Source organism: Branchiostoma belcheri, unplaced genomic scaffold, assembly GCF_001625305.1.
Source record: "Branchiostoma belcheri isolate BF01 breed outbred unplaced genomic scaffold, Haploidv18h27 scaffold354, whole genome shotgun sequence".
Taxonomy (NCBI): domain Eukaryota; kingdom Metazoa; phylum Chordata; class Leptocardii; order Amphioxiformes; family Branchiostomatidae; genus Branchiostoma; species Branchiostoma belcheri.
The window spans coordinates 88246-104966 of NW_017803970.1; the positions used below are offsets into that span (position 1 = coordinate 88246).

The 16721-nt window shown below is 42.8% G+C and overlaps 1 protein-coding gene across 1 annotated transcript; it reads left to right on the top strand.

Annotated features, from left to right (window-relative positions):
- The first annotated feature begins 6086 nt into the window (after positions 1-6086).
- LOC109475924 lies at positions 6087-15316 on the top strand. Its single transcript, XM_019776739.1, has 3 exons — positions 6087-6382; positions 8138-8320; positions 9060-15316. The coding sequence occupies exon 3, from the start codon at positions 10472-10474 to the stop codon at positions 15314-15316; it is 4845 nt and encodes a 1614-aa protein (XP_019632298.1). The 5' UTR covers positions 6087-6382; positions 8138-8320; positions 9060-10471.
- The last annotated feature ends 1405 nt before the right edge of the window (positions 15317-16721 follow it).

Sequence of the window (16721 nt, forward strand, 5' to 3'; positions counted from 1 at the left end):
ACAGCATATCAATAATACACATTGAACATGTTTAATTTAAATGAAGGCCGTCTACTGTAATGTGCTTCTTGATTCACTTGCAGCAAGGATAACACTAAATATCATAATCCTAAATATCATTTACTGTTCAATAACATTCAATTTTCAATATGCTCTCTGAAAATTGCAAACAGGTTTTCAAATTAAAGAAGCCCACAACATGACGATAATCTAAGTTATCTCCTTTTTTTTCAATACCGATATTGACTATATCTCCTAACAGTTATAGAACCAGGAAATGTCCTTCAGTAGTTGTGAATGTTGAATAAACATACTTTTAAGACCTTGAAGATGCCTTGAAGAATTTTAGGTGACCAAAGGTGATGCCTTAGTATATAACCCTCCTCACTCCTTGTACTTCTTTTGCTCGCAATTCTGGTTGAAGTTCTTGCTTATAATTTATATATAATAAGAACTTCTTGCTTATTAGTTATTAGTTATAAAGTTTCTAACTGACTTTTTACATTATGGCTTCATTCATGTAACCAAGGTCACCTGAGACAACAGTTCCCACGGTAGTCTCTGTATAGGTCTTGATATGGATGCTAATTCTAATTTTTGCCAAGTTCTCTCTTCATTTTCCTATTTCAACTTCCCAAATTTCATTAGTCCAGTGATTTCATTGCATTTAGTACACTTGAAGTTTTTTGCTTTTTAGTTCTTTCTCTTCATTTTCCTACACCTGAATTCTTCTGTGACAGGGGCCCGTGGTAGTGCACGGTTAAAAAAAAATGAAAATGACCAAGGGGTTTCGATGGTTCATGTTTGAGTTCACGTTTCTCATAATTTGCTGAAAAATGGCATTAAGTACTAACATGCGTGGAAGACATGACATGTTTTGGGTGAAAATTGATTTTGGGCCCCAGGCTTACTTCCAGGCATCCTTCCGCCTTAAGTGCTAAGTGTTTATATGGTTTGACAGACATTTACCTTTCATGCAATCTGTGGGTTCTGGTTCTATGCCTCACGCGACGGGCTATTGTGAGAATCTCATATTAGGATTTTCTTTGTTCCTTTGTTGATTATACATAAGCCTTCTGACAAAATGAATGATGCACGCAACCACTCACGGCCAGACGTGGCATGCAGACCACACTCTTACACCCTGCTCAACCGTGCGAGTGACGTGCGTCAATGCCACTCCTTACCCACGTTTTCAGAAAAAAACATAGCAGACGTAGCCAGGTTGTGACCAAGGCTTAAAGTCACTAGGCTTTTCCAAGGTACAGCACTTGGGCCTGCCATGGATTTGTACACAGAACCTTCAGATTCTGAGTCAAACCTAACCACAAGACCACCTTGCCACTAAATGTACAAATGACATCTTGTTCTCATTACTCCGTGAAGGAGGTCAGGACCTACGGAAGGAGTGTTGTGAAGAGCTGATTTTTCGTGTTCGCAGTCAAAACATTGGGTTTTCTTTGTGTACTCGGCACGCAATTTTGTACGCCGTCTGCGGGCATGCCCGTGTTGATGCACGAATGTGTATTTTTGCCGTTGCTGCTTTCGCGGTCAATGTAATATTGCAGACGCACCCCTACAATTCCGAGGCGAATTGGAATGGTCCAGAAAAACGCGTTGTTTGGAATAGCAGTGGGGGGTGGAACTTCATGCAGATACGTTGAGGTTCCGATAAGTGGTTCCAGATGTTTTTGCCTGTGCTTAAGAGATGGCAAGTTTTTTGGAAGATGTTCGCAGCCAAAACGCATTCTTCCGTACGTCGCATTTCGGTGTAATTGGGCATGTGGTGTACCATTATGTCCGTGATGATGCACGTCTTTTTATTTTCACCGTAGCAATTTTGATATTGAAGTAAATGCATATTTTAGAAACATCCCTACTTTTACAATCCTGTGGAATAGGCCGTAGGTTTAGGCAGTTGTCTGGTAGCAGAGGTTCTCTAAGCAGATATTCCGGGTATCTGACCGGCGGTAGTAACACTCGCGGTGCTGGCCGCGACTGTTGCTGGAATTTGGCCTGTTCCAGTCGCGCTTAATAAGTAACAGGCACGGTAAGATGGTGGGGCTGTCTTCGTTAATAGTGACACGACAATGATAGTCCGATCTTTATGTGAATGCAATGATTGTGTGTGTGTAATCAAAATGAACTTCGAACTTGAAGCACAGTATCTTTACACGCCCTGGGAGCAGTAATGGATTTAGGTCTATTTATGTTTTATGCTTGTGACGCGCCCTCATTGTATTAACCGTTGCCTAATGTCTTCACACTAGGTCTGGCGTTGACGCTTGGGATTGTTTTTGTTGAAATATATAAAACTTCACGGAGGATTGTCACCTATGGCTTCTTGTTCTGACATTGTCAACATATTCAAAATGTCTCAGCCCATCAGAAAAGAGAACAATCCTGTTTATGATACAAACCATCCAGAGGAGCCGACAAGCCTAGGAAAAAGTGAACAAGATAAATCTACACTTTGATCTGTATGTAGCTGGAAATGAAGTCGAGCATACAATCAGAAATTTAAATGAGCATTATAATTATGTGGCTCCTAGTAGTCAAGGACAAGACCTGTTGGCGGCTACGTATGGAGCTGGCAATGAAGTAAAGAATGCAAGCACAAATGAGCATTATAATATGGCTACTAGTAGTCAAGGACAAGACAGGTTGGCGGCTACGTATGTAGCTGGCAATGAAGTAAAGAATGCAAGCACAAATGAGCATTATAATATGGCTACTAGTAGTCAAGGACAAGACAGGTTGGCGGCTACGTATGTAGCTGGCAATGAAGTCGAACAAACAACCACAAATGAGGATTATTATATAACAGATAATAACGATATCCCCATCCCAGAGGTCGCTGCTGTATCTGATCCGATCCATGCTGAAAGCTCAGGCCTCAGGGGAAAATGAAGAAGATGGTAACACTATTGGAAATATTGAAAAGAACAGCAAAACACTGAAAACATCATGTAAGCAGACAGTACAGTGAATGATGAGTGTGGCATGGAACCTTATGCTGTTACAAACATGTCCGATCACCAAACCTATCTCAACACAACAACAAACGTTCGCCAACAGGCTCCAAAGGCAGACAGCATAGTGACGTATGATGATGACATGGAACCTTACGCTGTTACAGACCATTAACTTTATTTCAGCAGAACAACAAACATTCGCCAACAGGCTTCAGATTACTCAAGTCATGATGGCATCAAAAATGTACACAAGCCTCGCAATCCTCCGAACGCAAACGAACTTCGTCAAAATCCGATGTACATACCAAACAACCAACAACATTGCGGTAAGTTTAATATACATTTTGAATGTTGTAACTGTTTTGACATAATAATTGTAATAATTTCCTGGTTGCATATTGGCTTATTAGGTATGTATGCCATGCATATGTTTTTTTTTCTTGTAAGAAATACTACTTATGAAACCTACTTTAAAGGGTTTTTGTTGCAGAGAATCGAAGATGTTTTCTCGTTGCTTTTGTGGTTGTCCTGCTTCTTGTGGGAGGAATCACCACGGGAGTCTATCACAACACCCCAGGCATCCAAAAGGTAAGGTCAACATCTTTGTCTGTCTCAATTTTACCCCTTAAGTTTAGGCCGCCCCAATTTCATTTGTTGGTTCTTGGATCTTTGAGAAAAAAATTAAAGAGACAGGGCACAGGCGTTGGCTGAAGACAGAGGAAAGTGGCGGGCCCTGACGGAGCTATACAAGAGGAGTGAGTGAGTGAGTGAGTGTGTGAGTGAGTGTGTGAGTGAGTGAGTGTGTGAGTGAGTGAGTGGGTGAGTGGGTGAGTGTATGTGTGTGTGTGTGTGTGTGTGAGTGAGTGAGTTCTGTATGTGTGTATGTGTGTGTGTGAGTGAGTGAGTGAGTGTGTGAGTGGGTGATTGGGTGAGTGAGTGAGTGAGTGAGTGAGTGAGTGAGTGAGTGAGTGAGTGTGTGAGTGAGTGAGTGAGTGGGTGAGTGTATGAGTAAGTGGGTGAGTGAGTGAGTTAGTGAGTGTATGAGTAAGTAAGTGTGTGCATGTGTGAGTGAGTGAGTGTGTAAGTGTATGAGTGTATGAGTGAGTGTGTGTGTGTGAGTGAGTGAGTGGGTGAGTGTATGAGTGAGTGGGTGAGTGTGTGAGTGTATGAGTGAGTGCGTGAGTGAGTGAGTGGGTGAGTGAGGGAGTGACAGGGCAAAAGAAAAGATAGAAACAAACCTATGCATCATCTGATTGCCCCAAAAGGTAGGATAGCCATGACATAAAAAAGGTAGAATGTCAGAAAATCATACTGAAAACCTTCCAGTTACTGACTCTATCTCTATAACTGACTTTAAAATTTCAAACAAGAGATGAAACAATGATTTTAGGATTTGTCTGGACACTTAAATGTCATGAATATGTATACTACAGTAACTGTATAATAGGTGAACAATAGGTTCAAACATTAATTTTACATTTCTTCTTGTTTTTTCCAGACTATGCAAGAAGTTAAGAACTTCAGTACACTGGATGAAACAGAACAGATACATGTACCTACTATCTGGACCACTGACGGTACCAACTCACCCAGCATTGGTGGTGTCAATGGTACCACCCCACCCAACCTTGGGACCACCCCACCCAACCTTGGAACCACTGATGGTACCACCCTACCCAGCCTTGGGACCATTGATGGTACCACCCTATCCCAGCCTTGGGACCACTGAGGGTACCACCCCATCCGACCTTGGGACCACTGTTGGTACCACCCCACCCAGCCTTGGGACAACTGAGGGTACCACCCTACCCAGCCTTGGGACCACTGAGGGTACCACTACACCCAGCCTTGGGACCACTGATGGTACCACCCCACCCAGCCTTGGGACCACTGAGGGTACCACTACACCCAGCCTTGGGACCACTGATGGTACCACCCCATCCGACCTTGGGACCACTGATGGTACCACCCCACCCAACCTTTGGACCACTGATGGTACCACCCCACCCAACCTTGGGACCACTGAGGGTACCACCCCACCCAGTCTTGGGACCACTGACCACTAGTGCAATCATGCATTAATAATTATGTTTACCGAAGGAAACATATTATATTTGCTCTATTTCCTTTTCTTCTCCAAACACCTTAAATTGGTCGATATTTTCGTAATTAGAGCCTGGAGGATAATGAAATTCAGCATGCTGGTAGGTTGGTACATAAGACACTAAACCGCGGTCATTTTAGCCAACATAGATGTCAAATAATGATTTTATTTGAAAAAAAGTGGAATTTTAAGCCAAAAATCGAACTTAAGAACCTATCTGGAATTTTAGAATCAACGTTCGAAATTGGAATAGGGTTCGAGACGGTCGCGGGTCAACGACCGCGCGGCCGCGCCAGGGGACTGCGTTCGATCCGCGGGCGCAGGTCAAATTATGGCCGCAGCGAGCGAGGTAAGCCTCGAGTTTCCAGCGCAGCAGTCATAACCATTTTGGACATGTAAATAAATATTGATTGTTATATTTCCCTGTAACACGTAACCAAGCTACCTAACGTCGACGCCATTGTTGGCAATCTCCTGGCTTTGGAATAACAGACGGCCGCGGCATACTAGTAGAAATATAACCCTTTTCATGCCCGACTTGACATTTAAAATTACACATGGCACTGGGTTGGTGGTAAACCCATAACTCCATACTGTACTGACGATGGCGTAACGGTTATCACGTAACGTTGTTGTTGTTGTCCGAACGACCGGAAGTACAGTAATCTTTCGCGCACGCATCAAAACGCTAACAAACACCAGACCTGCAAAGCACGTACGTCACACCAATGAGTTTACACGCCGACTATGCATGAATTGAGTGACTAATAAATGACTGTAAACCTGTGTTTTTTAAGATAATATTTTAGTGAAGAAGGAACAAAACAAGCATTATTAAATTCAGTCCTTAGCGTGTTTAGGAAGTCTTTGGTATAGTGACCGTCTCATTATTTCGATAGTGAGTTGGCTTTGCATTAGATATTTTTGTCTCAAAAAGCTTTTGTAGTTATTACAAAAATGACATCATAAATAAGCTAATATATTTACTTTGTTGATATGTTATTACCTGTGCTATTGTACCCCGACGAAAAGATGGTTACTTCCAAGAAACACCACGTGACCCGAGAGGCGGGAAAACTCAACACTTTTTTAGTGTTTACGGGAGGAGCACTATAATTACTCTTCCCAAGATCAAGCGAGATTTTGGTCGGCTAGATTTATTTGTTAACTCTAGAGTTAGTGTCCAGTTTTTGTGAAATAGACGCAGATCGCGCATATTTATTTTTAACCTAAAAGAAGAAGTCGATCATCGCAAAAATCTTCGAATCTCCTGTGAGTGACCTTGGACACAGCTAGTGCACAGGTAAGACACAACTTTTGTATTTTCGTCCTACGTCTTCGTTCCCAGCACCAAAGGACTATGATAGAGTCTTTGATGGAAAGGTTCGATTGTTGATAACACGTTCTATGTATTATGGCGAGTGTTGATTTATGTGACAAAAAATTTTATGTGACAGCCAATTTTGTACCTTCCTTCCCGCCAGAAATATTAATGACAGCATCTCTAAGTAAAAGTTTCGATTATCGATGAATTATGTAGTAGATATTACAGTTGTTATGTTGTGTGTATGTATTTTGTTGTAGGTCAAAAATTGCATTGTTACGAACGATCGAATCTTCGGTCAACTTCATTGACATGATGACACTGAAATGATAAATTTTAAGCCAGGGACTGTTCAATGTACAAATGTATGGTGGAGCAAGGACGTTCTGACGTCCTTGGGTGGAGGGAGTAGATTAACGGCGGTGTTTCCACAAAATATCCCTCGCCCCATTATGTGACTTTTATGTTGAAAGAAAGTTAGAACTGAAAAAAAGGTTAATAGTGGTATGTAAAAAAATTTTATTTCACTTCAAGTCTACATGGAAAATGTGGACTTTTTCTATAAGACAACTGCCAGGTGGCCCCGGCATTTGAGTTTGCTTTTGTAAAACATTCTGGTGCATGCTGAAATTATAGTAAAAATTATGAATCAGCTTTTCGAGCATATAGCTATAGGCGTGTACCCTACATGTAACTACTAGTAGATCAACCCATGTACTGTTTGTGACTTTTGTTCCAATTAGAAAAAATATTCTGTTATTCTGTATAATGTACCTGTCAGCACTTGTTAGATTTAAAATCGTCTACACTGTGTAAAAGAACTTTCAAAATGATCATTGTTGCCCATGATATTCCAACAACTCTATGGCGTCACTACACAATTCTTGTATGTATGGAAAAGACTAGTGTCAGGTGTGTACATTCAATTCAAACATTTTTTCATATAATTTGTAACATAATACTTTAAAGGTGACAAAATCAAACAAAATCAAGAGTTCACAAATATATTCCACCCACGATCACAATGGAAAGTTAAGTATACCGTAAGACTGTCGGACACTTTTTGCAGAATTTCTGAATCAGAACTGTATGTATGTGCTGACTTCTGGAGTCGTGGAGCTTCGGTAACCTGGGTGAACGTCTCCGTATTGTCGCTAACTACCATGGAATACCCAGGCCTAGAGCCAGGCTTGGGCCTCGGTGGACGTGATTCTTTTTTTTTTTTTTTTGGTAGTACAGGTCAAAATCAATGCACGCGCGGATGTCATCCATACAATTAAGTCAGTGTGGCCAAATGAATCAAGCAATATTATTGCACATTTGTGCCCTTACAAGCTTAATTATAAACACATTGAAATCATGCATGTAAAAAAAAATGAAGTGTTGTTGATTAGATACATTCCCACTGGCATGTACTAGTATCATACTGTATTATAAGTAGGGGTCACGTGATCACCCGTGACATAGTCCGACCATTGATTCGCCATGTCAGCAACACTGTTGTGATTAAACCTTCCTGATTCCTTTGCATCGTTGGCTCTTGGTCACTTCCATGTGTCTCTGGCCACTCAGTGGCATGGTGGCAGCTCAGTGGATCACATGTTTATCTGTGAATGTGGCAGTGAATGATTTATTTTCAGGTTGTGGATACATATAGTGTTTGTCTGTTAAATTTCAGAGTGAATCGCATACAATCCTGATTTACTTCAGAATCATATTTCCCGCCATCTGTAGGTGATTCAGAATGGGGGTGGACCTGTCCACATACAGGGCTAGGATTGGCTGCTTCAGGAACCCCGGGCATGACACCCAGCGCTGTGGGGCAGAGGTGTCATATTTGCTGGTGTGGCTGATCATGTCACAACTACTGTTGAAGCTAGCGGGTGATGTGGAGGAGAATCCTGGACCCAGGCAAAGGTAAGCATCAGAAACCAGCTTTATCATGTTTAAGAGTACTTTGTAACATGATGGCATATGATATGATACAAGATGAATCTTTATCACTATAAATTCTTTGGTAAGTTGCAATATGTTGAGTTCAGTACAATTCTGAAACCAGTCATTGTCTCTGACTCTGTTGACTTTTAGAGTGAAGATAAGAAGATAAGACCATTTCTGTCAGAAATAATACTGGATACTGAAATAAACCTTTTGTCAATCCCCTAGGTGATCTTCTTAGGCAGGTTTGATCTCTGTATACCGGTACTACAATTACATACTCATGTTAATCATCAACCAAATTAAACCTTTTAGTCATGATTTATACTTCGAAGGACATGATTTATGCTTTAAAGTGCTTTAAAATGGCAGAAGTCCCTCACAAAAGGGACTTTTACTAAAGTAGAGTTTTAGTTTTTATACACCAGTACATGTAAATATGAACTATGACTAGACTTCATGACTAGACTGAGGTAGACTTAAATGTGGGTAGAGGTACACCAGCTGACCTCTGTGGCTAACCTGTCGGTCAATTGTAAGAAAGTCCTGGAGTGGCTGAAGCTATTTTTCCCTTCAACACTTTTCAGAACAAGTTGGTTTCAAAGAAGCCATGTCTGCATGGATATTACAATTCAAGTTTCACACATGCGTATACAGGCCTATCATTAAGTAGTGTACATGTACCACTCCTTACACCATCTGATATTTCCCATTCTAGAAAGACACCAAAGGGAAAGAAAGCCCAGGAAAGCCAGAGGTCTTCAGAATCAGATGTACAGGAGACAGGAGCCATATGCAGGTGAAGGGTTTGTGTTTTGCCCTTTTGACACAGATGGACCAATGGATCTTATCATGTCAGTTGCATATTGCTGTTAAAAATTGGCATTCTCCTGACAAAGTAATGTACCCTTAGAGTGTCCTTTACATGTAGAGCGTATTGGGGGATTTGGGAATTGTTTTTTCAAAGCAATCTCTTATGCATTGTTTGGAATTGAGGAACACCATGGCACGCTAAGGTCTATGTTAGTTGCATACATGCAGACATTACCACATGTTTTTTGCCAGAATCACCTTCCTGCAGGAATGTCCATGACTGAATACTTGGCATCCAGTCAAATGCGTTTTGTAGGTGTATGGGCAACTGATGTGGAGATCTACGCCATGGCTTCAATGCTTAGAAAACCTATCTTTGTCTATACGTTTTATGGCACAGGCATTGGGTGGAAATGGAACAGATTTTCTCCAACAGGAACTATAGAAGACACTTACTTGTCAGATGATATGCATAACCATGGTATCTATATCCAACATACAGATGGAAATCATTTGACATTGTTACACATGTTATGAGCACAGAGCAGGTGAGGGATATGACAAGGTACCAACGGTGGCGCCACATGCAAACAATTACATCTGAAAAAGCAGAGCAATTCCTTGCAGCAGACCGCAGGAGAAAGGCCACAAGTGCTCTTGATGAAGAATACAAGAAATGTAAAAGGTTCCAAGAAAATGTAAGATATCATAGGGATGAGGTCAACAGAAAGAGAAAATGCAGCCAACAACAGACCAGGTACCAGACTGACGATAACCACAGGATGGAAAAACTTGAACAACAACAGGTCAGGTACCACACTGATGAGGACCACAAGAGGGAGAAACTTGAACAACAACAGGTCAGGTACCACACTGATGAGGACTACAAGAGGGAGAAACTTGAACAACAACAGGTCAGGTACCACACTGATGAGGACCACAAGAGGGAGAAACTTGAACAACAACAGGTCAGGTACCACACTGATGAGGACCACAAGAGGGAGAAACTTGAACACCAACAGACAAGGTACCAGAGTGATGAGAACTACAGGAGGGAGAAACTTGAACAAGACAGGGAGAAGTATCAAAATGATGCAGAACTAAGAGCAGAAAAAATAGCGCAGGTGCAGCGTAATATTAAAGAGAAACGTGATTCCACAATGGTGGAGCAAGCTGTTAGAAAATTTCAGAAAGAATGCAAAGAAGGACTAAAACATGTTTGTACTGTATGCCATAAGATTTTCTTCCGTTCTCAAGTTGTGGTGTGCAATCGATCTAAGTTCGATCCTTCAGTACAAGTCAGTCTGACAGGTAAGTATGTTCATAAATGTAACAGTGAGTGTAACACAGCCTTGTCGTATCCTTGAGTCCCATGGTAAGGAATGGATATGTTACACATGCAAAGGTTACTTGATGAAGAAGAAAGTACCAGCCCAAGCACAAACAAACAAGATGAGTCTTCCTGAAATACCTTCAGAGTTGAAATGTCTCAATACACTAGAGTCACAGTTAATAGCTCCAAGAATACCCTTTATGAAGGTAACAGCTCTGCCAAAAGGTAGCCAAAAAGGAGTTCACGGTCCTGTAGTTTGTGTTCCAGCTGATGTAGGTAAAACACATGCGGTTCTTCCGAGAATGCCATCAGAGGCACAGTTTGTTAAAGTGAAGCTTAAGAGAAAGCTAGAGTACAGTGGACATTACATGTACAGACAAATTAGTCCATTGAAGGTTGATGCAGCCCTCCAATATCTTGTAGAAAATAATCATCATTACAATGGTGTGTCCCTGGACACTGACTGGCTTTTGTCGTGGAATGAAGAAGAGGGACTTATCCAGCCATCTGCCACTGTAAGTGATCCGAATAATGATAATGTGCAACTTCAGACAGAAGACGAGCAACAAGAGTCGGACAGTACTGAAGGGAATGGCACGAACGGGGCAGCTGGAGACGGCATGGAAGACGAGGAGACGGACCACATCATTGGACAGATTGATATGGAAGCAGTAACGACAGAAGCAGCTCTGAACGAGGAGGATGAACTGGACAATCGTTTGAGGGGTCTTCCCCACGACACTTGTCTCCAACCGGTAGACATAGGGCAGGACTACCTTGATCACCACGAGGAACACATCCTTTGTGTGGCTCCAGGAGAGGGCAGTAAGCCGGTATCTGTCTTTAAGGAAGTTGGAGGAGAGGCGATGTCTTTCCCAGTTCAGTTTCCAACAGGACAGTATTCTTTCAATGATGACCGTGAGATACGTATAACTGCTAGTCAATACTTTAAGACACGTCTAATGGGTGCTGATGCACGGTTTGCCAGAGATACATCCTACATCTTCTATTCACAGTACGTGACGGAATTGCATTTTATACGATCAAACATGTCCATATCATTGCGAAAAAGTACACCAATCTTGAGTGACGGGCGTAGAATTGGGGCCCAAATGTTGTCCAACAGAGAGGACGTAAAGGCCATTCTAAAGTCAGACGAAGGCTATCGCTTCCTTCAGCCAGTCAGGGGTACTCCACAATACTGGGAGAAGGCGCTAAATGAGTTGTATGCAATGATAAGACAGCTGGGAATTCCAACCTGGTTTGTGACGTTTTCAGCCGCGGATCTGCGATGGCCAGAAGTGTTGGAGGCGATTCGGCAAGATCATAGTGCGGTACCAGTAAGCGACTTGTCGTGGGAGGAGCGTTGTGACATTTTGAAGAGTAATCCTGTCACTGCTGCTCGCATGTTCGATCACCGAGTCCAGCTGTTTTTCAAACACGTCATTAAGTCTCCATCACAACCGATTGGGGAGGTAGTTGATACATTTACCAGGACAGAGTTTCAGCAGCGTGGAAGTCCACACATCCATTGTTTGTTGTGGGTGATAGATGCGCCTAAATTGAATGTAAATTCTGACGAGGAGATCTGCTCTTTTGTGGATAGGTATGTTTCCAGTGAGCTACCCAACTCAGAGACAGATAAAGAATTGTTTGACATAGTCAGCCAGGTTCAAATGCATCGAAAAGGTCATACAGCATCGTGCAAAAAAGGTGGCAAGGCTTGTAGGTTCGGGTTTCCTAAACCTCCCGTAAAGCAGACATTCCTGTGTGGCCCGGTGGCTTTGCAGGATCTTACCGAAGAAGAATTGGCATCCCTTCCAGCTAGAAAGGGGCAAGCGGAAGCAGTCCTAAAAAAATTCTGGGATGTGTTGGACAAGAAGAGTGAGCCGGAGAAGTGCTGCACTGACGATCTTCTCAAGGAGGCAAAGCTGACGACTGCACAGTTCTGTGAGGCTTTCAACTTGATGGCCACCAGGAAGCAAGTAGTGCTCAGGCGTGAGCCAAAGGACATGTGGGTGAACAATTACAATCCGCACCTGCTCCGCGCTTGGAATGCGAACATGGACATTCAGTATGTACTGGATGCATATAGCTGTGTCAGGTACATTGTGTCGTACATCAGCAAAGCAGAGAGAGAAATGGGAAAGCTACTCAAACAGGCCCAGAAAGAGGCAAGGGAAGGGAATGAGGATGTAGTGAATGAAATGAGAAAGGTTGGCAGCAAGTACATTTACCATAGGGAAGTGAGTGCCCAGGAGGCAGTGTATCGAGTTTGTAGCCTAAGACTAAAAGATTGTTCGAGAGAGGTCATATTTATTCCAACAGATGAGAAGGCTAGTCGCCTGTCTAAACCCTTGGCAGAGATCCAAAACCTTGCTAATGCAGAAAACGGTGACGATGAAAGCATCTGGATGCCAAGCATTATGGACCGCTATAAGGCAAGACCACGAGAAGAACCCTTCCGGTCAATGTGTGCTGCAGAGTTTGCCTCTGAGTATCGTGTGGTTTCCACTTCAGGCAAGCAAGCTGATGGTGAGCAGCCATCTAGAGGCACCACAAAGCATGTCCTAAATGATCATTTGGGGTCTGTACAGAAGCGCACCAGATCAAAGCCTGCTATCATCCGCTTTGCTAAATTCAATAAGAAAAAAGAACCAGAGAAATTCTACTTAACTCTGCTCAAGTTATACTTGCCACACTATTCTGACATGCAGGTGAAACCGGAATCGTTTGAAAAGTATGAAGACTTCTACTTAAATGGCTCTGTTTCATTGTCTGAGAGATCAGGTGTTTTGAATGTCAGGGATATTGTCGATAATAACAGACGTAAGTTCGAGACAAATCGCGAAGAAATTGAGGAGGCACGTAAAGAAGTAGAAAATAACAGTGGTGGTCTAGATGATGCTTGGGCCCAGATCTTTCCTGTACAAGAACAAGAGAGATCTGAGTGTCAAGACATGCAAGAAAAAGTCCAACATTTTGATGACGGGGGTTGTGAGGATGATGACATTCCCGATCTTGCAAAAGTCAACAAGTCGAAAGAACAAAACTTCACCCTAGAAAGGTGCCAGTTGCAAATTACTTTAAACACTGCACTCCCCTTAATGCAGTCGCTCAACCGCATCCAACAAAATGTTTTCTATTTTGTTCGAAAGTGGTGTATGGAGATGGCACGGGGAAAGCGCCCAGAGCCGTTTCGTGTTTTTGTCACAGGTGGTGCGGGAACGGGAAAGAGCCATGTTATCAAGTGCATATATTATGAAGCTACGAGAATACTTCAGCAGACACAAGAGAACCCTGACAAAGTTTCTGTTCTCCTGACAGCACCCACAGGGACTGCTGCATTTAACATTGGTGGAAGCACTCTCCACCATGCGTTTCACTTGTCAATGAAATATGAGAACCTCAAAGAAAAGACTGTGAATACATTACGCGCACAATACAAAAGCCTAAAAATCGTGATCATAGATGAGATTTCGATGGTTGACAAAAAGCTACTGCAGCAGATTCACGAAAGATTGTGCCAACTCACACAGGGACATCCAGATGCATTTTTCGGAAATGTGAGCATCTTGGCAGTTGGGGACATGTACCAAATTCCTCCAGTCAGAGGTAAAAGCCTCCACAAGGAAAGAAAAACTGAGATCTTTGACCTCTGGAATCCCATTTTTGAAGTGGTCGAGCTTAAGGAAATCATGCGGCAGAAAGATGATGCTGCATTCGCAGAGCTTTTGAACAGGCTTAGGGTGAAGAGAAAGAAACAGAAACTAGCAGATAAAGATGACAAAACTCTGTCTTCAAGGGTCCTTTCTCTAGACTTTGCATCAGATGAGTATCCTAAAGATGCGCTGCACATTTTTACCAGAAACGATTTTGTTGCGCAGCATAATGACAGGATGTTGAACCTCCGGTGTTCGCATATTAGACGATACGAGGCCTCTGACTTTGTCAAAGATCCGTGCACGGGTTCGATGAAAAGGCGACATCTAGCAGCAGGGGAAAGTGACGACCTGCCAGATGTGGTCCGAGTCGGGGTCGGCGCTAGGGTCATGCTTTGTAGAAATTTCAATGTGGAGGATGGGCTAGTGAACGGTGCATTTGGAACAGTGACGGGTGTGAAAGGTGGAGATGATCATGCTAGTGAAGATGCAACTGTTTATGTGCTGTTTGATAATCCAAGGGCAGGTGCTGTGGAAAAGCAAAAGAGCTCTGTTCCCAATGACATACCTGTCAACTCAGTCCCAGTACATCAGTTTGAGGGCGCCTTGAAACATTTAAGCAAAGTCCATCGCTACCAAATCCCTTTGAAGCTGGCCTGGGCATGTACCACACATAAAGTGCAGGGCATGACAACTGATGAAGCAGTAATCTCGATGAAAAATGTTTTCGCATCAGGTATGGCGTATGTGGCCTTAAGCAGGGTTCGTTCAGTTGGTGGACTCCACATTACAGACTATAAGCAGGAGTCTATCTACTGTGATGAACAAGTAGAGGAGGCAGTCAATGATATGAAGCAATTACAGTTTAGATCTGATCCGTTCCAAAGTGTTGATGACAGGTCTGAGAGCGAAAAGGTCCTGAGTGTAGTCCATCACAATACTGAAGGACTTGTAAGTCACTTTAAAAGTCTGAAATCAACCTGTCTGCCCAAAGCTGATGTCATATGCCTGACGGAGACATGGCTATCTGGAGACGTGCCGTCTTCTCAGGTGAAACTAGAAAACTTTACTGTGTTCCGCAAAGACAGGACACCTGTTTGTGAGGAAGGCTCTACCATGTACCACAGCAAGTTCCTCTCATGGAGGAGTGGCAGTATATGTACGTGATGGATACAGATGTACTGAAATACCTACTCCTAATGACATTACACTAGAATGTGTGGTTATGAAAGTGTCTGCTGAGGGAATGGAAATACTTGTGGTATGTATTTACAGGCCACCCAATGTAAAAAAAGATGTATTCATATTCAATTTGGAGAAATTGATGCCGCACTTGGCCACGGTGAAACGAAATACCACAATCTTTCTTGGGGATTTTAACGAGAACTTGATATCTGGTGAAGACAACAAAAAGACGTTCTTTGTGACGAACGATTTCGAACAGTTGGTGGAGGATCCTACGACCATGAAAGGAACCCTAATTGACCACGTTTACATTTCACCATTGCCATCAAATGTGAGCTGTGGGGTCATACAGACATTTTACAGTTACCATGATGCCGTGTATTGCACACTGTATCAATAACTGAATAAGCTGTGATGTTGAAAAGGTGATGATGGAATGATCTAGCTTTTTAAGTGCTAAACAAGTAGGATATGCTATAGGGGCAGTGAAGTTGCACCCGCTCCGCCCTTGCCAACCACTAACCTGAGGTAAGTCAGGTTGGTAAAGAGATTCCTGATGTTACAGAAGAAAGAAATTAAAGAGCTCCCCCCCCCCGTGATTGGGGAGGAGGAAGGTAAACCACAGAGCTCCCCCCGTGATTGGGGAGGAGGGAGGTCAGAGCTCCCCCCGTGATTGGGGAGGAGGGAGGTCAGAGCTCCCCCCGTGATTGGGGAGGAGGGAGGTCAGAGCTCCCCCCGTGATTGGGGAGGAGAGAGGTAAACCACAGAGCTCCCCCCGTGATTGGGGAGGAGGAAGGTGGATGGGGGAGAGACCCCGGTAGCCTGGGTGCCATCCTCCATACTTTTTGCTTACTCCCTAATGTCGCTGGTGCATTAAGGAGCAGGCAAAAACTACGGAGGATGGCACCCAGGCTAAGACCCCGGTGAATGGGGTAGAGACCCCGGTGAATGGGGTAGAGACCCCGGTGAATGGGGTAGAGACCCCGGTGAATGGGGTAGATCTCAGAAATGAATGAAAAAGAAATATATTTTGAAATTAAGAAATGAAAAAAAAATCAACAACAAAAATGATTTCTCTTTCAATTTCAGTCCATACCATATTTTCTATTTAATCCATTTTTCTTTCTTTCAGGAAACCAGTCATTTGAAGAACATCACATTGGATTTGGCAAATATCCCAGACGTTTCTCTCCTATTTTTTTAAATTTATTTACCTTTTCTTTTTGTTATGCCATGGTAATGTTATATTTTCCTTGGTAATGTCATATTTTAACTTGCAATTTCCATGTAATCCCATGTTTAGAGGTGTTCATTACTGCATTGTTGTCTGTAAATAATTTTTTGTTTCCTTTTCTTTGAAGGGTCCAGCAGTTAGAAGATCCTGCAC

Excerpts from the sequence above, each read along its gene's own strand:
- LOC109475924 (XM_019776739.1), top strand. The coding sequence starts at position 10,472 with ATGTTCATAAATGTAACAGTGAGTGTAACACAGCCTTGTCGTATCCTT.